At 40.2% G+C, this 26,340-nt stretch overlaps 1 protein-coding gene across 16 annotated transcripts in view; it reads left to right on the top strand.

Moving 5' to 3' along the window:
• ablim2 (actin binding LIM protein family, member 2) overlaps positions 1-26,340 on the top strand; it is a 113,588-nt gene that overhangs the window by 8,567 nt on the left and 78,681 nt on the right. For 5 of the 16 annotated variants that reach the window (XM_042511936.1, XM_042511940.1, XM_042511929.1 and 2 more), the window contains exon 1: positions 15,007-15,192. The exons of the other annotated variants lie outside the window; for them this stretch is intronic. In XM_042511936.1, coding sequence (XP_042367870.1) covers positions 15,177-15,192 — 16 coding nt within the window. In that variant the 5' untranslated portion in view covers positions 15,007-15,176. Of the gene's footprint in view, positions 1-15,006; positions 15,193-26,340 lie in introns of those variants that run through there. 16 annotated transcript variants of the gene reach the window in all.

The raw sequence follows: 26,340 nt of genomic DNA, 5'->3' as shown, positions 1-26,340 counted from the left end.
GCAAATGTTTTGTTTTCGGAGAAACTGCGAGAAACAGACGCTGCACATCATATGTAAACAAAAGCCGTACTGAGGAAACACATGACTCCCAGGCCACTTCTGTGACTTCTTGCTAATGTTACGTTAGCTGCTCTTTTTCAAATGTTGACTGAAAAAACATGCATGTAGACTGAAAATCATCCGTGCTGTTTTGTCAGGAGATGCAGGGACTTAAACCAGCTGTGAGTAAGACAAAGCATTTGTGATATCGACGAATATCTTATTGTTGTCCAAAATATAGATGTAATATTGTATCATGATGAAACCATTAATTTACACCCCCATTCCCAATTAAAAGCCTGCTCCCTTTTACTAGCCTTGTGTGACTACACATTTTGACAAATAAAGGTCTGTCTCAATAGAGTGGTGAAGGGATGACATATTTTTGTAGGCCAACCAGGAAGTAAGCATCGTCAAAAACCTTATAGGATTTTCGAATAGGATTTTTGATTATTTCATTATCAAAAGTAACATTTGTGATGAGCACAAGTTTATGACAAAACATGTTAAAACACAATTGAAAAATATTATAAACAAATAAATGTACAATTTGGTGTGTGACTGTTGCTGTAAAGCTGTAAAGGCAGCGAGTGAGTGTAATGAGTGTCTGTGTCCGATGTGATGACGTCTGATGTCCCTGACAAACACTGTAGTCCGATTTAGCCATTTGTTAGCAACTGCCTTTTTTAAGATGCGTAATAACCTTAAAAGTTCAAGATTGCATTAAGAACTTTCTGGTTGCCATGCAGATCATTTTCATAGAAATTCTTTGGATGTATAAAACTGGGTTATTAGTGACCAGCTGGAGCTAACATTCCCTACCCGTCTTTGCTGAATAATAGTTTTGTGTGAAAGGAAATAAAAGGCATCTATATACTGGAGATGCCTGGAGATGCCTGTTCCAAATGTAAGCTAGCTGAATTCAATGATTTAAGCAAATGATAGCCGGGGATATTAATTGATTGCATTTTTTTATTATTGCATTGACATCATCACTGGACACTAACCCAGAAGTAAAAGTGTTTTTTTTATGTCAACATTAACAATATACACATTTTCCATTTAGTCAAAGGAGACATTCAATATCAGTTACTTGTCTGTGGAGAGCAGATATATTGGTGTGTTTAGCCTTGCTCAGCTTTAAAACCAGAAGCAGGGAAACTGCGCACCAAGCTGATCAAAAGCACAGAAGGAGCCTTGATATATTACAAGTGAATTACAGCATAAACTGCCAGAGAAATGAGCCCCCTCAGGCTCTGCTGTTACAGACCACTTTTCTCCAAAGATCTGTAGTATACATTGAGTCAGACTTTATTCATTCCTCTCTGCGTACCTCGCAGCTCCACTATGCAGTATTAATTGAGACCTGTGTGCAGAACATGCTGAGTGTGTGACAGCAGCCATCAAGGTCAGCTGTGCATTTAGCAGGAAGGTTTATGATACAGTCCACAGAGATAGCTGATGTTAAAGGCTGTGTTCCAGCTGCTAGAGCATTTTGATAAAATTACTGCAGGAGTTAAATGAGCTGTCATTATAAGGGAGCTGTAATTCTTTACAGGATGGGATGTATATCTGATTGCTTACATATCAGCTGAGTTAGCTGTGCACCAACAGAAAGCTTGAGTTATTTTATCGTCATTAACTTACATATCCTGTGTGTGTATGTGATATTATTAGATGTAGTTTTGATGTCTGTCTCCATCCCTGTACTGAAGTACAGCAGGGCCTTGAGCTAAATGCTAACATCAATGTGCTAACATGCTCACAATGTCAGTGTTATGCATGTGTAACTTTTACAGTACCTACATTTTTCTGTTAGAATGTTTCTGTTTTCAGTGGAGAAATGATCCAGAAATCTTACAAATCTATATACAGAGTTCACAATTCACAGCAGAGGGTAATATACACTCACCATTAATAAGTACCCTTTACCAATAGATCAATTTAAATCGGAATTCTCACCACCACACAGTGCTTAATGAACCTGGCTAACCAAAATCTGAAGACTTAAATTTAGTAATTGATCTAATGGATACTAAAGCTCTTCACAGTCTTTACCTGTATTTCTGGAAGTCTGTTCTCTCAGCTGCAATATGACAAAATAGGTAGAGTTGATTATCTAATAATTGGAGGATTGGCACTTCATGCTCCAACTTCTTCAGTTCCCATGAAGTTCCTTGGGCAAGATGCTGAACCCCAAATTGCTCCTGATGGCCGCTGATGTGTGAGTACTTGTGATTGTTTTGGTGGGCAGGTGGCATCTTGTATGGTAGCCTTGGCCAACAGTGTATGAATGTGCGTGTGATTGTGACTCTGTAAAGTAAACGCACTTTGAGGACTAGAGGACTAGAAAAGTGCTCTTCAAATGCAAGTTAAAATCCAGTTTATCATTTCTCCATATCTGGGAGGCCAGAGATAAGGCAAAGTACAGACATGATGTCCTTGTCTTCAGTCACATACACCTGTGATTTTCATGGGATCTGTTTGAAATGGCCCCAAACCATATTAGATATGTATACCATCCAGTGTGTCTGAGTTTTCCCAGGGGTCTTCTTTCTGTTAGACATGCTTAGAATACCTCCTCAGGGAGGCGTCCTGGGGTCATCCTGGGAAATCCTATAGGGATCAAATGCTGAATGACCTCAACTAACTACTTTCAGTATGAAGGAAGAAAGGAGCAGATGTTCTTCTCCTTTTGATTTACAGATTCCTCAACCTGACCTGAGCTGAGACACTCTGACAGAAACTCCTTTTAACTTTCTAATCTTTCATGACCAAGGTTATAGTTTAGAAAGTGGAGCCACAGGTCCACTGAGAACTTTGTATTAAAGCTCAGTTCCCTCTCTATCACAGCAGTCCTGTACACCAATCCACAATGTCAGTTTCTTGTTTGTTGTGTCCTTGAGGTACCTGAACTTCTTTTCCCTAAATTATTTCAGATGCTTCCAATTCTTAAACTGGAAAATCCAAGGGCCTGTTCTGCCAAAATTGTGATGGATTTGAGCTTACCTTGGCAGGAGTAGATTAGACTAGTTGTCTTTCTCACTGTGTGAATGCATGGTCATTGTGTCCTATTGTTTTACAAGATATTGTTGAAAACAACAGGATTCTTGAAGATGACCTTAAGTGGATTCTGACTATTATTGGATTACTGAGGATGATATATATTTTTGAAAGTTTAAATATCCATCCATCCATCCATTTTCTTCCGCTTATCCGGGGTCGGGTCGCGGGGGCAGCAGCCTAAGCAGGGAAAAAAAAGTTTAAATATAAGATATCAATATAATGGACAATGCTGTCTTTACCAGCTGCGATGGCTGGTATAATTTTCACTTAGTGAGTCTGTTTGTGTGTGTGTGTGTGTGTGTGTGTGTGTGTGTGTGTGTGTGTGTGCATNGCTTATCCGGGGTCGGGTCGCGGGGGCAGCAGCCTAAGCAGGGAAAAAAAAGTTTAAATATAAGATATCAATATAATGGACAATGCTGTCTTTACCAGCTGCGATGGCTGGTATAATTTTCACTTAGTGAGTCTGTTTGTGTGTGTGTGTGTGTGTGTGTGTGTGTGTGTGTGTGTGTGTGTGTTTGTTATTTGTGTGTGTGTGTGTGTGTGTTTGTATGCGTGTGTGTGTGTCTGTGATCATGGCAAAATGTGGCCCTTGTGATACAAGTTGTAGTGGGAATTACCACAGAAGCAGTTTTAAGTACTTAGCCAGGAGTTAATGTCTGTCTGTTTGCGTCTGTAACATTGCAAACCTGCAAGATGGAGTCATGAAACTTAACAGGTGTGTGGTTGAGATCACACTTAAGGCAGAGTTTAAAGATGGATGTGGTCAGAGAAAGAAGACCTAAAGTGGGGGCATTTTTGCTCAGATGGAGAATGAGCTACTCCACAGAGGCATGGTTTGCAGTTTGGTATGAGACAAGAATCAATGGTAGACATATGTCTCATGAATAATGCCAAGTTAGTGAAGGTAGCAAAACCCCGATAACTAAAATACCACATGATAATAATAATAATAATAATAATAATAATAATAATAATAATAATAATTAATAGGGCAGCACGGTGGCTTTGTAGCACTGTTGCCTCACAGCAAGAGGGTCCGTGGTTCAAATCCCGGTTGGAACAGGGTTCGGTCCAGGCGGGGGGCCCTTCTGTGCGGAGTTTGCATGTTCTCCCCGTGTCTGCGTGGGTTCTCTCCGGGGTCTCCGGCTTCCTCCCACAGTCCAAAGACATGCAGCTCAGGTTGATTGGTGACTCTAAATTGCCCTTAGGTGTGACTGTGAGACTGTGAGCGTGTATGGTTGTCTGTCTATATGTGTCAGCCCTGCGATGGTCTGGCGAACTGTCCAGGGTGTACCCCGCCTTCCGTCTGATGACAACTGGGATTGGCTCCAGCCCCCGCGACCCTTACGAGGACAAGCGGTTACAGAAAATGACTGACTGGCTGAATAATAATAATAATAGCAATAATAACTTTATTTATATAGCACCTTTAAAAACAGTTGTTTACAAAGTGCTTTGACAAACAAAGCAAAGGCAGCAACTCGGGGAACAATAAAATAAACATAGACAAACACGTCAAATAGAGAAAGGGCCAAAACAGTCAAAGAAGCCAAAAAGTGTATACAAAAGGTCAACAACAGTAGAGCACTAGCAGGAATAAAAGTGATAGGGCTGGCAGATCTCAAACAGCAGTTAGAAAACTGAATTAATCAATCAAGAAAATTGAAGAGGAAAAGCCAATAAAGAAGACAATAAAAATAATATAGTAATAAAATAATATAATACAGGAAAACATACCAAAGGCTAGTCAATAATGAACACATTGTTAGTGGTGATGGTTAAAGCCAATAATAGTTCAAAGTGTTCTTATACAATGGCTCATGTGATATTCTACAAAAATGTAAAAACAATGTTTTTTATGATATTCTATGAATTAGCTCCCCACAAATGACATCACATACTTAATGTAAAGCTCTACACTTAGTTCCAAGTTATGGAGGTTCGGTTTAGAAAAAGAAACATGGTGACGATTTACCTTAAAATGACTCAAAGATCAAACTGTTCCGGTTATTCTTTACTCCCATCAGCGCATAGGTCACAAGAGTGCAGCCAATTCCTGGCTCAAGTTTACTTAGGATATGTAAGAAATTTGGTACTTTGATTACTTGTCATAGGAAAATGTATGGACAGAATGAGAAAAGCCTGAATGGTTCTAGCTATCAATCTTTTACTGTCAAAATGTATTTCACATTGGCTCTGTCTTTGTACTTGGCAGTAATGAACTGTGGTCTTCCTGGGCCTGCTGTTTAGGATGTGATGTGTCCCTATATAACTAAGCTGCTATTTTAATGTGATGAACATGTGTCCACTGGAGCTATTTGTAGACACAGAGGAAACAGGACATGTTGTCCTTTGTGTTTTTCAAATGCATCATGGGAATGTGTGCGGCTATGTTGAGAGCTAACTCTGCACTTAACACCTGGATCAGATTACTGCGATGTGAAGAGACAGAGAGAGACACAAAGATCAATGAGTGAATTATTCATCAATTCACTTTCTCCTGACTGTGTGTGTGTGTGTGTGTGTGTGTGTGTGTGTGTGTGTGTGTTATTGTGTGTGATCATTCCTGGGGACTGGATTGTTATCTGAGACTGTCCAGTGTCCTACAAGCTGCTGTGTCTTGTGTCCATGGCTAGTTAAGCTTGAAACGCACCCTCTTTCCTATGACCACATTGATTCTTTTGTTGTATTTCTTCAGTAAAGACAGTCAACCACTTCTTCCACTCCTCGCTTCTTTGCAATCTTCTGTTCATCTCTGTTTTTCATTAGTTCTCCCTTGCTGCTCTTCCCCTTCTCATTTCTTCCTTTTACTTTTGCGTCTCTGCTCTTCTTTTCTCCTTTCCTATCCTTCTTTGTCTCCTCTCATCATAACTCTATTTTCCCTCCTTTCTTCTCTTTTCAATTTATTGTCATATTGCTTAATTATGGTTTAAAGAGAAATGAAATTGAAGTTTATCCTAAATCGTTTTATGTAAGCAACAGCCAGTGGAAATTAACACTTCCTGCTTTCCTTATGGTTTATATTGCACAGCAACTATAATTTGATGATTGTCTATTATTTGAGACTTTATCATTCGAAGTTTATTTGAGAATTCATGTTATCAGGCTGTTTCTGCAACCACTATGCAGTTATAGCAGATTTAGTACACCAGTGCATCCCAGCTTTCATCACACTGTGAATAAGACCTACATTTCTGAACGTACAATAGTGAAATGGAGATATGAATATGAAACTTTTTGTATTCAGTAGCTTTTTTTAGCTGACTTCTTTTGCGGTCTGCAGGTAAGCTGCTTTTACCCAGGGTTTGACATTCACACACACTCACACACACAGTCCCACCTATAGTCTAATGTCCTTTGAACCCAGTTTATAACCTGGACTTGGGATTGGGATCAATGGTGCATTGCAGAGGCACACACACACGTATGCTCACACACAAACAAAGGTGGAAAGACCCATAACGCCAGCCTTTTTGATTCCTCTCTGGGCTTTCTGGCTCCCATCTCATTTCCTGCACCATTATTCACCCCACCAGTACTCCCAGTAGTGATGTGGTCATCTAAGCCTTTGAAGCAAAGCTCTTTACGACAGCCTTGTCCACTTTAGTGCTGCAGGTTTGTCATGCATTAACCTGCTGTGTAATGACCCATGGTTTCCGATTAGAGCCACAACACTGCAGGGTGCCATTGATCAAATCCAGAATGCTTGTGCATAGGTGACTTTTTTGGCAAAACTGTAGGGACATGCTGGGAGTGGAAGGTGATATAGATAATATCATGAGGGCAGTATAATGGTTCTCTCTTTCTCTTCTCTCTTCCTATATATTTATCCAGTAATTTGAATTGTTTGTTTGTTTTGTAACATCTTAGGCTATATTTTCTTCATGGATTTGGCCATAATTCCGTAATATTACTGTTGTGCTCGCCAAGTTCATTGCTGTGCTCAGGCAAGAAAAACTCCTTTAAAAAGAAATATAACGTCTGTATGTTGTAGACAGACTCACTTCCTCGTTCATCCTTTAACTAGTTCCTTCCGACATCAAGGCTCCAAACTCCTGTTGTACTGTTACTGCTTTGTTTCTACTACTGTGTACTCTTTGTAGCCATGAACAAGCTCCATCTGTTGGGATGATCATGGACATCCTGTCATAACAGCCTGCTCTCATTTCAAAGTCGTCAAATACCACTGCTTTTGCAGTGGTTTTGTCGTAGGATCTGTTCACTGGTGTGTAATAACATTGCGACTCACTTGACGCCATCCAGCAACGTTTCATGTGCACATGAAAGGTGCCTTTTGGCATTGTGCTCTCATGCCGAAAGCGGGCTGAGAACGGGCTGGACAGGTAGGAGAGAAGGTGAATCGAACAAACCCCAAACTTTCATGCATGAGTCTGGTGTTTGCTTCCCTTCTGAATGTGATGTTTTGTCACACAGACTTGTCCTGTAACTCTGCTGTGCTGGATGCAAATGTGGGTCGGCCTTTCTCCAGTTTACAGTCTACAGTTCCTGACAGAATAAGTAGTGTTTAGCAGTGCAACACCAGTGCTGTGTCTGTTTTACATGTATAGTTTTTTACGTGTATAGTTTTATATTGAAATGAATGTAATGGTTTGAAACAGCAATGCATAAATACCAACTGAAAGAAGAGCCATCAGAATATGTGCTGAATGCCACAGCAGTATTTATAGTGATGTAATCACTGAGCTTAGAATACATGAATGACCTTTGAACTTAAGTCAACAAAATGATTAAAATCAAATAAATAATGTGTAGCTCTACCTGTACTCCAGTCCAGAGAGTGATGGTGATGCACCCAGAGCTTTTTAGGAACTGCCCAAAAAACACCTCAGTTCAGCTGAGAAAGAAATCCTGTGTCAGAATCAGAATCATATTTTTGAAGCCTGCAATGAGGTGACCAATGTGCTGATGGAAGAAGAAAATAAAGGAGGAAGCGGTGTCAGAAGGAAGAAGGGTGGGGTGATACATTGTTAACAAAACATGGGATTGACCCCGGGAGCCCAGTGTTTGGTATTGTGTGAACCTGAGTGTCATTTGAGCATATGTTGTCACCATGTTTCATTTTCTAAACCTCATCACAGAAACTTGACTTGCGACTGTGACTCACAGGTAGATTAGGTTTGATTCCCGGCACCCCCAGGCAACATGTCAAAGTATCCTTGGGCAAGATACTCAAACCCAAATATTGCTCCAGATGCTGGGCCATCTGAGTGCGAGTATGTATGAGTGGTTCCTTAATAGCAGGTGGCACCTTGTACAGTAGCCTTAGCCACCAGTGTGTGCATGTGTGTGTGAATCAATGAATGTGACATGTAGTGTGAAAGCATGAAAAGGTTGAAAGAAAAGTACTATACAAGTGCAGTCCATTTACCATTTTAACCTGACCTCTATGACTTTACCTTATGTGTATGACTTCATTTAAGGTATGTTCTGTCATTTGTGGGTTGCCAATTTGTATGATGTCACACAAACAGTCGCCTTGATAATATACATACTAAAAGAAAAAAGCATGAAGAATTTGAACTTTCGACTGCTATTCGGAACAATGGGCCTCATTCACATCTTCAAAAGTTTTTTTCTGAAATTTGTTCTTAAGAAAAGTCTACATGTTACATGATGTGTGTGTTTTTTTAAAGCCTTTTTGGGGGATTTTCCATTGATTTGATAGGACAGATACATATATTAGTGTGAAAGGGAGAGAGAGGCGAAGACATGCAGCAAAGAACCGAGGGTGCGATCGAACCTGCAGCCACTGTGGCGAGGACTCAGCCTTTGTACAAGGAGCGCCCGCTCTACCAGATGAGCCACTGGGTGCCCCTCATTATATTTTCTTAAACCTCACCTGTGTTCCTATAACAATGGATCCCACTGTCCTTGTAAGTTGACAATGCATGCCACTTCATCCTAATTAGCATTAACGCTCTACAGATCCCCATTAAAGACCATGAGACTGCAGTGCTGTGTGCACACTCAGAGACCTGAGATGAAGAAAAGTTGAAAGTCTGCAGAGGATAAAGCACTGCACTCCGAAAAGAAAAAAAAAAGGAAGCACATTTTGTTCTGTAATAGAGGTGCTCCTGCAGGAAGTGAATACCAAATCAGCTGTCACATTTAGTAGCATCAGGAGCAGATATGAAATCACACAAGAAGATGCCTGAGTTGCTAAAAATACACGTTAATGAACCACCCGACCTGCAAACTGCAAACTTTCTGCATTACAGCAGCACAGCTGAGGACAGAGACGAGCACCACAGAGTTGTCTATGACGTACGTGTGTGTGTATTGAGAGGTATACAGAGAGAGGAAGAGAGGATGAAGGCAGACAATGTCAGGCAGTGTGTCTATAAGATATTAATAACTTTCTCTGAGCGCTACTTTGTTACTCTGCCTTGCCCATGAGAACCACCCATGATATTTTCTAACATAATCAATCACTAACTATTAGACAGCATGGTTCCCATTTATATAACTTAACTGAGGTGTTTGTGTTGTGTTTATTTAAAAAGGCCATGATGCTTTTTTTAAATAATGAAAATAATGATGAAATCTTATAAATGATAAAAAACATTATTGTAATATAAATCTGACAATATTATACAGCTGTAGAAAATAACAATAATAATAATAATAATAATAATAATAATAATAACTTTATTTATATAGCACCTTTAAAAACACAGTTTACAAAGTGCTTTGACAAACAAGGCAACGCCAAGGCTATAAGCCCCAGAAATGAAAACAATTAAAGTAATGCAATAATGCCGAGAAAAGGTAGACAAGAGTGAGGGCAGAATTAAGTAGGAGGTTTGAGGCAGGGACATATTAGAAAAATACAGTAACAGTAATGAGTAGTAACGATAGTAATAATGAGCAGGCTCAGGGCAGAGAAAGTAAAAAGATAAATTAGAAGCTAAAATTAAAAGAAGAGCTAAAGGACACAATAAAAAATAAAAGATTAATAAAAATACAAATAGAAAGAATTAAAAGACGACATCACATAAAGGCAAGTCTATAAAAATGGGTTTTAAGAAGTGATTTAAAAGAAGTCACCGAATCTGCCTTAAACACACTATCTCATTATTCTGCACATACATGTTAATACACAATGTGCATAAAAGTGTTCTTTTTTGTATGTAGATTCTATTGTTACCTAAGAACAAATCCCGAATAAGAAAACATTGATGAATGTCAGAATTGTCACTAAAACTGCATAAGTGGGTTTTAAGAAGACATTTCTTCCTAAGAACTGTTGGTGATTGAGGTACTTAGATCTGTCTCACTTTTATTTTCAACAATATCCCACATGATTCAATGGTGGTAGATGGTAGATGCTTCTCAAAAGTTATGAAATCAGGCTGGTTGTTTGTTTGGATCCCTGGAGCAAAGAGAAATATGGGTTAAAGGTGAAATCACCCAAAGCAAACTGATGGAAACACAGGCTCTCTGTCTCTCTCTCTGAGAGAGGAGAAGAGGAAAAGGAAAAGAAAATCATATTCACTCTGTGACTGAAGATGTTTTTAGGCTGAATTAAAGCTCCGCAGATATCTGTTCTCCTGCTTCTCAAAACTCTATCCTTCCAAAGCAAGAAAAGATGAGACAAGCTGAGCTGTTTCAGTTTTTGCCTTGTTACTGTGTTTGTTGTCTGGCAGATGCTGTCGCTTTTTCAACATTAATATCAGTGCCATACAAGACCTGCTCCTCTGGAGAACAGTGCTGAAAGTTGCTGCCGGATTATTGTGAAACTAAACCACTGGCATTGATCGCAGTCAGAGGGAGAAAGCCGAGTCATTGTTTTTCGTTTCAAAAACGAATGGTATTTATCCAAAATGCACAAAAATCCAGAGTAGCTTTCTATGATAAAAGCCCAAAGTGACATTTTTATGATCATTTTTGGCATTCTGATGTTGGTATATTTCATCATGCAGCTGTAAACTGTGTCGTGGCTTTATTATTTTGGTTCGGCTGGAAGCGGAACACTGTGTTTTGGTCCCACTTTTGGATTTGCTGTGGACGCCAATTGGCAGCTCTGGTGCTGGATGATTTGCAATGCAGATCCTGTGTTTTTTCTTTCCCTCACACACACAAACAAATGAGCAGTGCCTGCTGCTGAGTCACATGGCTCAGTCTACCATGCATGCTGTTCCCCTGAAGCTTCCCACCATTTACTGAGCACTTTCTCAGGTTAATGTTCCAGTGCTGATCCCTGACAGCCTCAGACGACAGGGGAAGGAAGAAGAGAGGAACTGAGGATATGTGAGAAAGAAGGGGACCGTGTCAGAGATGAAATGAGGCCACTGCTCAGTCCCACTGGAATGTGTCTCACTCACAATCAGCTCAGTTTATATACACTTCTCTGTGGCTTTGAATGAAGCTCATGCTATGCCTGTCCTCTATATGCCAGAGGTCAAGGGACATCCTTTATTTCAAGGCCAATCCTGAAAGCTCCAAAAGCTGATATAGTGATCTGGAAGATTATGAGTCTACAGCCATGAAAGCAGCTCTGATACTCCTTTTCCATCAACATGGAAGCGGCCAACTTCATAATAAAAATGGGCTGGTTGGTCCATACTTGTTTTGTGATAAAAAAAAAAAAAAATCTGTACTTAATAGAGCAAAAGTTCATAGATGATCGATGTAATCCGTAATTTTGCTGTGATTGTTATGCATTGTGCAATGCCTTCCATGGATGGTACAATCTTGATGACATTGGCTCCACTCAAAACTGGTGGAAATGTGGGCCGGTTTACTAGATGGCACCAAGGTTCCAGGAATAATGAATGGAACCAATTCTGGAGCCAGGTCTAATTTTGTAGAAAAGGCGTATGGGAGGCTGTAAGTGTATGTCACAATAAGTCACAATTTGAACTACCTGCTAGTTTCACCATACTGACATACTAATAGAAAGTCTTTTCATTGGAGTTTTATCTTGTATAATTCCATGTAACAATTACATGTTTAAACAAGATGCTTTCAATACCAAAATCTTGTACTACTGCATACAAATTCTGCTTGCATATGCAGACATATGCAGAACTTGTGATATCTCTGGATTATCTCTTCAGGTTCTTTTTAGATGACAGCTATATTAGGTGGGCTTTGCTTCTTTGAGGCATGCTGGGTCGTTGGTCTGTGAAAATGTTGAATGCTGAGTGTTTAATAGAGTTCTCAGCTCAGTGCTGGCCCCATCGGTGTGTATTTTAGCACCGTCAGCACACGTGGCATTGCCTCCAACAGCCTGCATTCTTACGTTAACACGTGGCCCCTTTGGTTCTGGATGTTGACATGTAACGATTCCTAAAGTTTTTTTTTAAGTAATATTTGAATGACTGTGCCACTAACCACTAACAGCCATTTATGTTATTCATTATCAGGCAGAAACTGGAGGGGGTTGGGGTGAAAATGCAGCAGTGGGGGCACAGAGGTCATCCAGGATGGGCCTGACCCCTGAACGCCTATTCTAAGTGGTGGCCCCAACCAGCTGACATTGCAATACTTAGAGCCCTGCATGGCTAGTAAAAGTAATGAGGAGTAATATGCAGGCTGATCTACTATGATGTGGTCACTTATTTCATCTTTATGGCAGAATTTTCCCCCTCAGGCCGTCTGTTTCAGTTATGGTTTGACAGCTTGGCGTAGCGCCTAATAAATGTGCCGGCTATTTCACCACTGTGGAAGTGGCCATTGTTTTACTGGGGCCCAGAAGATGGAGAAGGTCCAACATCATTACCATTACCCTAAGGTGATCCCACACCAGCTGAATGAAGAATGACCTCATTGTTTCGCTACACTGTACATACAGTGTTCGGACACAACACGCAACCACTTGCTGTATGCTTTGGCCATAGAAACAGTTTGAGTGGGGACTTTCTCATGAAACACCCCCAACTGTTGAGGAGTCAAGTCACACTACATTATAAATTATGAAAGTCTTTTAAGCCATCATGTTGCATTATTACAGCATTATTTAAGGAAACCAAAAACAAACTTTCAGATCCATCACTCTCCATCTCAGTTTTAGCCTCACAAAGGCACCAAAGGTTGTACAATGGCTCAGTATAGCAAGCTTCCTTTGTAACTTCCTGTAGCTCATGGTTTAGCAAGCTATACTTCTCTGATGGACAGCCATGGGATATGTAGTCCTCATTCAGTCCCAAACCTTTGAAATACTGAGGCACATTATGATGTGACTCACAACATCACAGAGTTACTGATGACAGTGACCTCAATGAAAATTTTTGTTACTGTAGGAAATCTATCCTACTCATGCGGACATAAGAGCGGACTTTGTGGGACAGAAAACCAAAATGATGAGCTAATAGAGGCTAAAATGCTAGCTAAAGGGGAACAGCAGAGATAATGTGGGTTCGTCACTACAGGTAGTTTATTCAATCCAGTGGTCTCTGGCCCCAAAGTTCATCTCTCCTCAGTTAGTTATAGTTGCTAATCTAGGGGGCTAATGTCCTGGTGTAGCCTTAGTCAAACTCAGACAAACATTTTAATTGAGTTACGTAAAATTTAAGTTGGCGAAGAAAACTGTAGGAGGCTCCTGCTGCTCCTTCTGAGGAGGTTCAAAAATCCTGTGGCTCAGGAGGTAGAGCAGGTCATCCAATAATCTGAATATTGACGAGTCGATCCCCAGATCCTCAAGGCTGTTTCAAAGTATCCTTGAGCAAAATACTGAACCCCAAATTGCTCCTGTTACATGTGATGTGTGATTTAGAAAAACTGAAAAGCAGGTAGCACCTCAGCCACCCGAGGGTCTGTTTTCAAATACCAACATAAATACAGATACCCCTCTTTCTATTAAACTCATTATATGTAATGCACAGCACGCACCACTAGAGCTCAGTCTCTGGTCTCTACTTGTGGAACAGGCAGCTGAGCTGAAAGCCACAGAAATACCTAGTGTTGGAAGAGAACAGGGTTGTAAACAGCCAGACACCAGCAGGCAGAGAGAGATTATTTTTTTTAACCAACTGGAGTTGGTGGTTTTTGCAACAGTGGAGATTACGAGCAATAGCAACCAAGATGGTTTGGTTGAGTTTTGCTTCTGTTGCATGTGAATGAAGTGTGCTTTATAATGAGTTAACAAGGCAATAAAGCCTCGTCAGACAGCTCAGTTCAAAAGTTGTACAGTTGTATTTCTAAGTTTAATAAGGAAAATAGATGTGAGAAAATTATTAACTTTTATTAACATTTTACTTACTTTTATTTACTTACATTGACACATACCGTATATCTTGGTGAAACTTAAGGTTAGTATGCAGGTATGAAATATTACATAATGCCAAAGCTCTTTGAGTGGTGGAACAACTAGACAAGCACTAAACAATTGCCATTTACCATCCATTAAACCAGGCTTCAAAATACTTGATTTTAAGTGCTTTAAGTTCTCCAAGGACCTTTATTGAAATTACATTTTAGAGTAACACGCTACCTCATGCATACTTTTCTCTTTTGAAATGATTGTAAGATTTACACATACTAATCTGAACCATTGTTTATGTTGAAAGTATTGATTAGAGGAGCTTTAATCTTTAAAATGAGTAAAAAAATTCCATGGTCCCTGATGACACAATATAACACTAAAAGCAAAGACAACACAAAATACTGTATCAACATCAAAGTTTTACATCAAACTAATTTTGAACATACTGAGCCCTTGTTTGGTTGTCACTCAAATGAGAAAGTTGACTGGGACACGCCCAGAGATAGACTATCAGGAGGAGGTGTCATTCTCTTTGAGCTGCACATGCTGCTATTTTTAACAGATAGCTGAAACAACCAAGAGGTGGGAGAGAGAGAGCGAGGGAGAGAGAGAGAGAGAGAGAGACTTTGGGAGTCATATGACCTGCAGCTCATTCCAGAGATAGTGGTGGACAGAGCGCTCACTCTGAGCTCCCATCTGTTCTTACAGCAGAGCTGCAGAGCGTGTCAGGGATGCGTTGAAACACCATCAGAGGACTCTGAACAGATTTTTGGAGTATTGTCAATAATAACTATCACTGAAGGACATAACAACATATCACATTTGGGAAAACAGCTGAGTGACAATGCCAGAGGAGAAAGGTAATGGTGACCTTTAATAACCTTTAATAGGCTATTTTTGGTGTGTTAACCCACCTGCCTGAGGAGAGTCTGGAGCGAAGGATTTGCTTGTGTGAACCAGGACTTACCTATAACCATTTCAGCCCTGTCTTCTGTAGACTCCTTTACCACAGTAAATGATAGTTAACTATAATCTTCTCACAACTCAAAAATATGGAAATCATCATGAGTGTGTTTGTGGTTACAGCATGAATGTGTGTCTTTATAAGTCGTACTTTACCTGCAGCCAAACAGGCCTCCTATTATGTAACGGCAGTCAGAAGTGTACAGCACTTTCTGTTTGAATGTGGTGTGTGAATGTGAAGGACAACAACAAGCGTGCGGTAGCAGACTGAATGCTTATGCTGCAGATTGATGTGCTGCCTGCCTGACTGCAACATCCCTGGCAACATAAGTGTTGTCTTGGTCGCCTGCCTGCATCTCTAATACTGGGAGCTCAGCCATCTGGGCTGCTTACAAAAGGGTGAGGGCTAGTTGCTAAGAAGAAATCACTATGATATTCCTTCAATGATTCACAGTGTGTCTTTGCTGTTGCATAATGCAGTTGTAGTGACCTTTAAGGGCTTTCGTGTCTTTTAATTTCCTCTAAGCCTATTTCCATAATATATATTTTTATAGTAATTTATAGGTTTCAGGGTGAAGATAGGCTTTGATGTTGAGGATGTACTACATTGGTCATATTTTTTGGTTTAAAATAGTGTAAACATGGGTGTATTTAATGTGACAGAGAACAGAATTTGTTTGTGATTTAAGACAAAAATGCTGGCACCCATACACAGTTTGGCATGCACTGTTTACAGATCCCCTGCCAGTGGTGGGAGTATTTTGAAGTACTACTAGAATGTAAAATACTACATAATTGAAGTAAAAGTCCTGCATTAAAAATTAGGTAAAGTCAGATGTAGGGAGTGTTTGTTAGGGCAGTGGTGGCTGAGTCTTTGGGGACTCTGCTTCAGAACCTGGACGATCTCTGCTTCAACTCTTCGCATTAACAAATTATGGAGTGTGGACTAGGAGCTGGAGAGGTGGCAGCTCGCTTCTGGGCACTGCTAAGGTGCTCTGTAAGACACCAACCCCAAAAGGTGGGGCGACATCCTGTGAGCCTGCACCTCACTCTCACATCTCTCCATACATAATGAATGTGTACAGGTCCTGTTTGCAAATTATTGAATCAAATGATGGTGAAGGAATGACCCGCCTTACTCTCCCTGTGATTGGCTACAACTTGTTGCCTTTAGTGGTTGGTTTAGGCAGTAGGAGTGGGATTGGTTAGGGTAAGAATATCAGGGTAAACCAGTCTGAGGCAGAGTAAGGTAGTGCAAGGTGGGTCATTCCTTCACCATCCAAGGATTTGAAAAGTGCATCCTGTTTGTGCATGTGAATACTCAACAGTAGTAAAAAGTCAAACTTCCCCTTGCCAGATAAATAAAGTATATCTTTTTTTTTTTATAACTATGTTCAGCTAAGTTTTTATTTGTATTTTTTGGGGCATTTTTGCCTTTATTAGATAGGACAGATTAACAGTGTGAAAGGGGGAGAGAAAGGGGATGACATGCAGCAAAAGGCCACGAGCCAGACTCAAACGCGTTGCCGCTGCGGCAAGGACACTGCCTTCATTCATGGGGCACCCGCTTTATCCACTCAGCCACTGGACACCCCAAGTTTTTATTTTTTTGTATTAACGTAACTCTACAGAGGGCCAAGGTGAGAACAGAATTAAGAAAACCCAATTTCACTTCAATTAACTTTTGTAATGATGCTTATTGCTAAATCCAACCTTGGAATCCAACCTTCTTCAACAGTCCATTCAATTTGTATCCACAGTCATAGCATTTTTTTCTTTTAATTTGGTAATGTCGTTATTTATTTAATATTTCAGTTTTTGGGGGCCTCTGTGGATTGAACATTGCCAGAACGAGACAAGTTAACAGAAGCATGGAAATGCTACAGTTGATTCAGACATTTTATTAACAATAGCATGGCGGGGGGAGGGTTAAATGCTGAGACCATTTGAGACATTTTGGAACATTTTCTATTATTATAATTTTGGTCAAATTACATTAGAAAATATTTTGAAGTTTTTTTGTATGTTAGCAAGTTAATTGTTGTAAATTTTTGTTAAAACCATGAAAAATTCACGTTAACAGTATGTCTTGTACTAGTTGTAGTGAAGTAAAAAAACAAGATAATTTTCCCTGAACAAAACTAGGCTTAAAAAACCCCTTACCTGCAAAATGACCATGTTACCTTGAAATCATGAAGAAAACTGATTTTCTCACACCTTTGCATTGTGAGGGTGAACATTCTTCATGAATTGTATTAAACACCAAAATATATGTAAAACATTGGTTTACAAACAATTTGTACAGTATGATCCAAGTTTTATTTATCCAATTGTATGATCAATGCTTTCCAAACACATGCACTTTTGTTAAAATGTTATGATATAAAACACTTCTGCCTACAAATAGAGCACCCTGAGCATTCCTGAGCACACAAGTGTGTTTGAGCTTCACTTGGGCGGAGATCAAAGGTGTTCGGCTTTGCATGAGACTGTTTGTACTGATGTGTTTTAAATTGTGACGTTATAGTGAAAATGCTGTGTGTGGAAAGCACTGAGCATGTGATTGAATAAATGAGACTTCATAACACAGGGTGAGTACCTGATATACAAATGGTCATTTTGTGATGAAGTATTTTTTTAAATACTTGTATTTACTACTGTTGACCCTTACACACTTGCTTATGAAAAGTAGCACCTCTGTTGGTTCCAATAAACATATCACAAACATGGCCTCTCCTCTCCAGAGACTTGTCCTTGTTAAAGCTGATCCAATGTGAAGTTTGTGGCTGTGTGTTGGTGTCGAAATGTGGGGCCATGACAGGATTTTGTTCGGAGCAGACAGGCGTGTGATTGCTGCCTTCACAATGTGATGAAGCTTGTAAAGTTTGGTGATGAGGACATATCAGCGACACACTGACTCACCCGCACGTACACATACAAACACACACACACGGGCCACGTGGTTCCATACTAAAAAACACACACGCTGTACATTGACATACTGGACAGCAACACATGCTTCAACATGGGGCGCTTTGCTTTCTATTTAAATATTTTGTCTTTAAATATGCTGCTGTGCACGTACACATGTACAGGTATATAGTCGAGACATTGAATCAGTGCACACAAACAAACACATGCTGCTTTAAGCGTTTGGCTGTGTATCAGTCTCAGCCAAGGACAGTGCATCCTGGCTGTGTGATGTCATGGCTGGCTGGCTGTCAGCAGTCAAAGCGACGCCCGTCACTATTCTGGACCTGCCAGTAAACAAACCATGTGTGTGTCCTCGTCACTGTACTAACATTACCCTGCTCACATTTTAGCTTTCAAAACACTGAAATCAAAATGTGTTATATTGCTCTTTGTTACATTAGTCATATTTATTTATTGCAATTCCTGGAAAATTTCTCACCAAGCTGCTCATTGCCTTTGTGCATGTTTTTGAAAGAAGTGAAGCAAGCTCAAGGTTTAAAACTTTAAATACTTATGAAAGGTGTCTAAATGCAGCACAAGAAAAGTGCTGTCGTTCCAGCTTTCAAAGGTTTAATTTACTACTCTCTCTGCAGTAGCAGATGAAACATTCAGCAGTGTGAGTAATGGGGTCTCTGTGTGTCCACTGCATAATGTCTCTTTGTGCACTTTAATGTCCTGTGGTTGTTGATAATGGTGTGTGTGTTGCACTGGCCTCTCTCCCCTAGGTGCAAAACCTGCAAAGGCATATGCGGCGGTTTGCACACCAGCTATGCTCAAACAGCTGACACAATGCTTTCTACAGACAGCCTCTATTGATACATCATGCTGTTTTTTTTTTTTACAACTCTTTCATTCCTTCCTACACTGGCCTTTGTGTTCCTCCCAATCAGCTGTGTTGCTGATGAGCAGTTATTAGATTAGCACTGCATCCTTCACACATTTATACAGGCGAGCAAACACATATGCACTGTAACATGCTCAGCTGTTCACTGGTTCTGCTGCATCACACTGTCATACAGCACTATCAGACAGACAGGTTCATCATGACAGCATCGTATCCACTTTCTCTTTTTTGTTTCCTTTTTATAAAAAGATGTTTTGCCATGTCATTGTCTCTGTCTCCATCCTTGTCTAAAAATTACTTCAGTCCCCAGGCTCATTCTGAAGTACTTCTTTTTGCTCTTGTGCTTGTTTCTGTCTCTCTCTCTCTCTCTCTCTCTCTCTCTCTGTGCCAAATCTCAGTGTGCCAGCTAACATAATCACATAAGAAAAAGGTTCTGTAAATCGACATTTTTGTTATGCTGGGAGTCACAAACTCCCAATTAAGTAAGTTAATGGGTAGGGGGGTTTGGGATTTTCTCTGATTCAGCCACAGCATCAGCAATAGTCCTGGATCTCAGTCTGCTGCGTTGGACAGGGTTTAGGTCAAGGTTCTGTGCATGCCAATGAAGTTCTTAGGGCTGTATTTAACCCAAGAATATCTTGATTGATCTCGATTGAAATTCCGCCTTCTTTTGAACCAATCGGTTGATGTGAGATTTAAAAAAAATTTGCCCGTTATCTCTAGGTGAACACAATGCACTGAGTTCACTCTTCCTGAGAGGGTTGTGTGTCCATCAAAGCATTTTTTTTCCTCTCGCTGGGTACAACATTAGCATTTGCACAAGGTGAGTAAACCCTGCATTTGGGCAAGTGGAATAAGTGGAATGCTTTGAGTGTGAAATAAATGTGATCACCAATGTAAAAATAAACTACTCACTGTACAATTTTACACCTGAGCTGCGTGTGTCACTCCGTCTCACCACTAAGGGTGGAACAGGACTGAAGAGATAAAATCTGATTCCTGGAAGGTGACTACACTGCTTACTTTTAGCTATTCAAACTAATAGAAACCCATAAAATGTTAAGCGAAGTAATATTCTCACCCCTGTTTTCTTAAATAAACAGAAAAATACAACTGTACACCTTTTGAATTCAACTTTCTCTCGGTCACAGAAGACTGAGGCTTAATTGTCTTGTTTAGTCATCATAAAACACACTCCATTCCTACTTGACAGAAACAAAATAAAACACATAAAACACACCTAAACTGTTTTAGTTACTCTTCCTAGTAATCTAGTCAGTAAGACCACTGTTCCAACAATCACCAGCTCCAGTGTGTACCAAATGTATCCTTAATTCACCACGTTAGATGTAAAAAACGTGCTGTTATTCCCCATGGTTTCTCTCTGCCTGCTGTCCTCCGGCTGTTTTCAGTCCTGGAGCTTCTCCCTCCACCACTAGGTGTCACTGTGTCTTTCAGCTCAGCTGCCTGTCCCACCAGTAAAGATTGGAGACTGTGCTGTGGTGGGGCATGTGGTTCACCACATACAATGACTTTTTGTTATTTATGACTGTATTGAAAAACATACCTTTGGAATTTCTAAATATACTGTTATACTGTGGTAATGCCCAAACATACTTGACACTATAGAAGGTAACTCTGGGGTTGATGATGCCATCATAATGTTCCTAATCTTATATATCTGTGTTGGTCTACATGCAAGAGAGAAGCAAACTATTTTCAGTGCAGGAGCTAACATTAGCCATCCTGCCACTCCAACAAGAGCTCTGGTGCAATAGTATCCCTTTCAGAGGCTTTAGAATAAAATCTTCAACTGCAGTATCTTTTAGGAGACTTTGTGATAAATCCATCCAATGTATCCATTTTCTGATTAAAAATAAGGGTTGGAAAATGTGAAACAAGTGTTGAAAAACAACAGCTGTTTACCAGCTGGGAAAAGAAAGCTTTAGTGGACACACAGCCTTAACACCAGTGATTGTTTGACCAATAAGAATTTGGTTGGACAAGAGCATATTGACTAGCCAATCAAACAACCGACCAGAAATTTTCAGCCCTACTTCTACACCACACCAAAAAGCACATCTCTTTCTAGGGTTAGCTCTGGGTACAGGAGCTTTGTATTTCCATATTTTAGGTCATATAGAGAGGATCCAACTGGGGTTAAGACACAGCAGAGATGCTAATCCAATTTACTATCTGAAATCAAAAGAGGAATAATATGGTATTATTCTGATTGGACCTCATAGTGTTTGACTTGAGGCAGCTCTATGGAAATGTTCTAGTAGAACAGCTGCAGTACAACACGTGGGCTCATATCTGTGGGCTGTGTTTGACATCCATGTGGAACAAGTTTTCACTGAGTCATCTGTCACACTAGTGGCAGGAATCATATGTTTTAACACAAAGAGCACATTCATTAGAAAGCACACCAGTTTTCATGTCTTGTTTCACTTTGGGCCATTATTGAAAATTATGACCAATTTAATCATGTTGCAGTTACTATTCTGGTTACTGTTATAATAAATAATATTGTATAAGTAGTATTTTTTTAGCAGTAGCACCAGCAGTATTAGTGTATCCAGTTTCAAAACATGCTTAGTAGTTACTACTACAACTTTCTTGGTAGTAAGTGAGTTTACTTGGTCCCACATCTCTCTGTTTATGCGGCATGCTCTTGTCTTTATAAGGACTGAACCAACAAGGGTGCACTGGTGTCATTTACCACGGAGGTCAGAGGTCAGCTTTCTGTAGTGCTTGACCTTAGGGTCAGAGATCAAATGCTGTTAAGCTCAGATTGCAGGTGTGACTGCACAGATGGATGTCTTTGAGGTTAATGTTTATTCTGTGTGTATCTAAAGTGCTGTTGGACCTGTATTCAGTGAACTGGGCTTTTAGGCTCACTTCATGTCTTTTACTTGGCATCTACAAAATGTGTGATAATGGAGTGAGTTTTCTGGTGGGCTGTCAGACAGGAAACTCCTCATCAGTGAAGTAATGGCTGTATAAAGGCAGGGCCAGGTTTCAGCAGGCTCTTAAAAACGCAACAGGTTAATCATATTATCTAGGTGCAAGACCTGGACAGGATGTGAATACAACCAGTAAAAGAGTTTTTACTCTTAAATGTAGTTAATAGGCCTTTAAAATGTTCCTGGGCTAATATCTGCCATCCATGCACTTTGTTTCTTTGCCTCTTTGGGGATAAATTTGATATTATAGTAGCTTGACTTGAAAGAACCTCAAAACTTAATGGAAGTTGCAGACATTATATAAAGAGGAAAGTTATGTCATTACATAAGTCCAAGCCATATAGCTAAGCAATGTTAAATCCAGATATTAGCATCAACAACGTAAAAGCAAATTTTCCAATTTACAATGGGAAAAAACGGAAATATACTATAGGTTTTTTTTTTTGATAATTTCTTTGCCAACTTTTTATTCATTGAGAAATTAAATAAAAAAGTGCATGACCTAGTTTTGTTTCTAATCAACTCATCCTTTGGGGCACCTGGTGGCTCTCTCTCCGCCTTTCACACTCAAGCTGTCCTGTACATTAAAGGCAATAAAAGCCCCTAAAAAAAAATCTTTAAAAAAATCCTCATCCTTCAACTCGGAAGATGTAGCAGGATCAAAGACAAATGTAATTTTATAATAAATCCACCTTCTACCTTCTTAGTTTTTAGTGGATTCAGTATGTTGCAAAGGTGGCTAGTATATGTAGCATATGGTGTATAGTCCAAGAGCCACAGGTGAATGTATTAGGAGCCCTGGATACAGGGTTAAAAGCGGGCCCCATTCACGTCTATGAAAGTTGCTCAGTGGAAGCCAGCACAGCTCTACTTCTATGCGATGAAATTACCTGGATGATCAGCGCTGCTTCTGCGTCACTGGATCCATCGAGCATATGCACTAGAGACTTCCACCAACTGAGCCAGCCACTTCTGCTAACGTTAATGGGGATAAACTGATTAAATCTTGTGATTCTTAATGCTATCGGACCAAATGGCCCAAATCCTGATAGTGAAACAAGTAATTCTAGGGGGGGTTGTGACGCTCAAAAAGATTTATCCACTGCCTATGTAAATATTTAGGCCCAATAGCATCATGTGATGAACTTGAGAGTTGTAATTGCACTATTTTGCCTTCACGAAAATTTGCTTCAACGCCTGGCACGCTTCCTGGGGGCCTTGAGTCACTCAATAGTTCTGCCTGCATGTGACTCCGAAAGAAATTCTCCTTCTGAAACATTACAAAAAGACAACACACAGCATAATGTTCAATACAGTAGTTAGTAAGCTAGCAAGACAAATGTTGAACAGGGGCTTGATGCAAAATTCAGAGTGTATGAGTTGTCTGGAGATGGTATTCAACATGGAGGTGATTGGCTAGCATAGTGCTAACTCCAGAAACAGTGCTAAATAACGGCATCAGTGCTTACAAAGCTAACATCTCAACTGGGGTGGGGGGGCTGGGGCATGGGTGCTACACTACTGAGACACTGCCATCTTGATATCAGCAGCAGACTAACTGCTGTAGGAGTGCAGTGTAAAACGGCAGTGATGAGCTAGCTGGTGGGATATACACATGTGCTAACATGAATACACCAGCTTCTCTGTGGTTTACCACAACAAACCACAGAGAAGCTCAGATAACAACACACAGAGGAAGCGTGACTTCATTCACTGCTCAGGACTCCACTACTCCACTATATTTTTAAATAGCAAATAAGGGTTTGCTGCTATTCATGTTTTGAATGTCATTTACAGAAAGTTTAGTCTGTGATATATGTGTGAGGGCTAAGTCTTTGCTAATTAGCTTCACGTATTAGTATTAGTAATCCATGCCAATTTTATTGGGCTAGCCTCAGTGCATTTCAACACAAATTAGAAAGCAGTGATAGAAAGTTATTTTCTTCATTTGTTTTCATGTGTTTACTTATAAGAAAGTGACAATCCCCAAGGTCAACAGCTCAGCCGCCATGAAGTACTCATGCTGTGGTAATGTGAACATTTGGATACCTCACCCACTCCAATTGCCTCTGCAGATGGTTCACAGCAGGAATGCTGCAGAGAACCATGGGATCCCCGTGAGTTGAGGGAGCACTCTATTTTTAGGAGGTGCTATTGCATGGCCTCTTGAAATGGCATTTGACATATAACTGCATGTGTGTTTCACTGTTTTGTGGCCTATGGTTACTTTTTACATGTACCTTAAAAGACTATTTATGTTTAATTACCAACAAAGCTGTTGCAAGAGATACTGTAGAACTTTGTTTCTCAATTAGTTTAGCTGTCATGGGAGGTTTTTAGGAGGTTCTCAACTTCAATCCCAGCAGCAAACACATGTTCTGTTGAAGATGTTTTTTAGCCTTTCTCAATAATTGTTGGTCATTGAGTTGAATAAATGTATAGGTTCTTTCTAATGGTGAATCACAGAGAGATGCCGCATGTCTATGTTTGTGCAGTTGTATGGTATGTGTGTGCAGGTGGTAAACTGCAAACCTGTGACAACCTGGTCAGTGTGTGTTCCCAGAGGCTTCCAGTGGTGTGACTGTATGCAGCACAGACATGTAGTGTTGCATTGCTCAGATAGCTCCCTGCCTGGCTCCGACCTTTGGTACAACAAAATCAGTAGTGGCTGTCAGCCAGAGAACAGACACCAGCAAGGCTGATTGATGATATGGACAACTGGTCCTGGAGAAGACAGGGCACCGACATGGGTAAAGGGGTTGGGAAGAGAGAGGACTCCATGCTGCTGCGCACAGCACTGTCACTCTCTTTCCTACATCATAGAGAGGAAACACATTACCTGCATTCATCACCTATGTCCAACTGAATTATTTGCACTCCCTGTTTCCTTGACCTCCTTGACTTCATCTTTTTCATCAAAACTGTCTTCATTCTTTGTAAGCACAGAAATGATAAGGCATTTAGGGTTTAAACTTTGACCTTCATGCTACTAGTTTCTGAAAGGGCAGACATCCATTGATCATAATGTGCCTCTGATATGGAGGAGTGCACTTTTGTATTCACACACAATTCCATAATAGATTTTTTCTTGCGTGCTTCATAATGGCACCCTTTCTTTATGATGCGCTGCATGTAGGTTTTGTTTCAATGACAATATGTCAGCATTAACATTAGCTAGAAAGCTAAGGTGACACTACATTAACAGATGGTTGACTACACAGTGAACAAGCTTATGGTACGGTGATAAAAGGACAACACTTACCAACAACATTCAATGTCCACCGGCTGATCTGCTTCCTCAGATGAGCTTTTCAGTTGTTTTTATGACAGTAGCCTGGCTAAAAGATTCTTTTTTCTGATTCTGATTCTGAAAAAAAAGGGCAATGACAACACCAGTGCCTTTCTGAAAAGTTAAGAACCTTTAAACTAGCAGTGCAGAGAGTGGCGCCACAAACTTGGCAGGCTGCTCTGAAAAAAAAGATGCAGGGTGCAGACGCCAACTCCCCATAGGGAACAATTGAAAAAAAAGAAGACTCTGGCACTGAGAAAAAAACATTAGGTGGACATAGGCCCTTGCCACATGCAAATCTCTGCCCAGCCAAAAACCCAGAAAGGACCATTGACTACATTAATAATGCATGTAGCTACTGTGATGTCACCCATTTGTTTGTGGACTTCCGTTTTAAAACTTTGAGTTTAGCATTTCGCCGGTCGTCATCTTGATTTTTGAAACAGAAGTTCTTGAGCTGTGGAAGAGTGAGAAGTGGATCTGACTAAAAGACTATTGCAACCAAGCCCCCAGGAAGTGTGCCAGGTGTTGATGCAAATTTTACATAGTGGCCAAAAGTGGAATTACACAGTCGGGGTCGGTCATGTGATGCCCACTTGTCCAGAAAGACTTCCCCCCATTGACATACATCGGGAAAGAGACATCTATAAATCAGTAAATATTTTTTTGTGAGTGTCAAACCCCCCCATGAAATGACTACTATCACTATCTAGATTTTAACCATCCAGTTCGATAATATTTGGAAAGTCTAAAAGACCAGCAAGATTAATTCTTCTAGACTGCAATTCAAGCTAGCCAAGTCGGTGGCACTACTGGTGGAAGTTACCTGCTCTGGCACACTCGGTGTGTTTGGATGCGGTGAGTCTCTAGAGTGCATGCTGTATGCGCCAGTATATCTGGGTATTTTAAACAATTCTACACCCAGAAAAAGACGTTTTCTGCTTCATGCACCAATGAGCAGAGCTCATAAGAG

The sequence above is a fragment of the Plectropomus leopardus genome, chromosome 23 (genome assembly GCF_008729295.1).
Source record: "Plectropomus leopardus isolate mb chromosome 23, YSFRI_Pleo_2.0, whole genome shotgun sequence".
NCBI lineage: Eukaryota > Metazoa > Chordata > Actinopteri > Perciformes > Serranidae > Plectropomus > Plectropomus leopardus.
The sequence above is the reverse complement of the archived record's forward strand: the minus strand, read 5'-3'. Positions and strand labels throughout refer to the sequence as shown.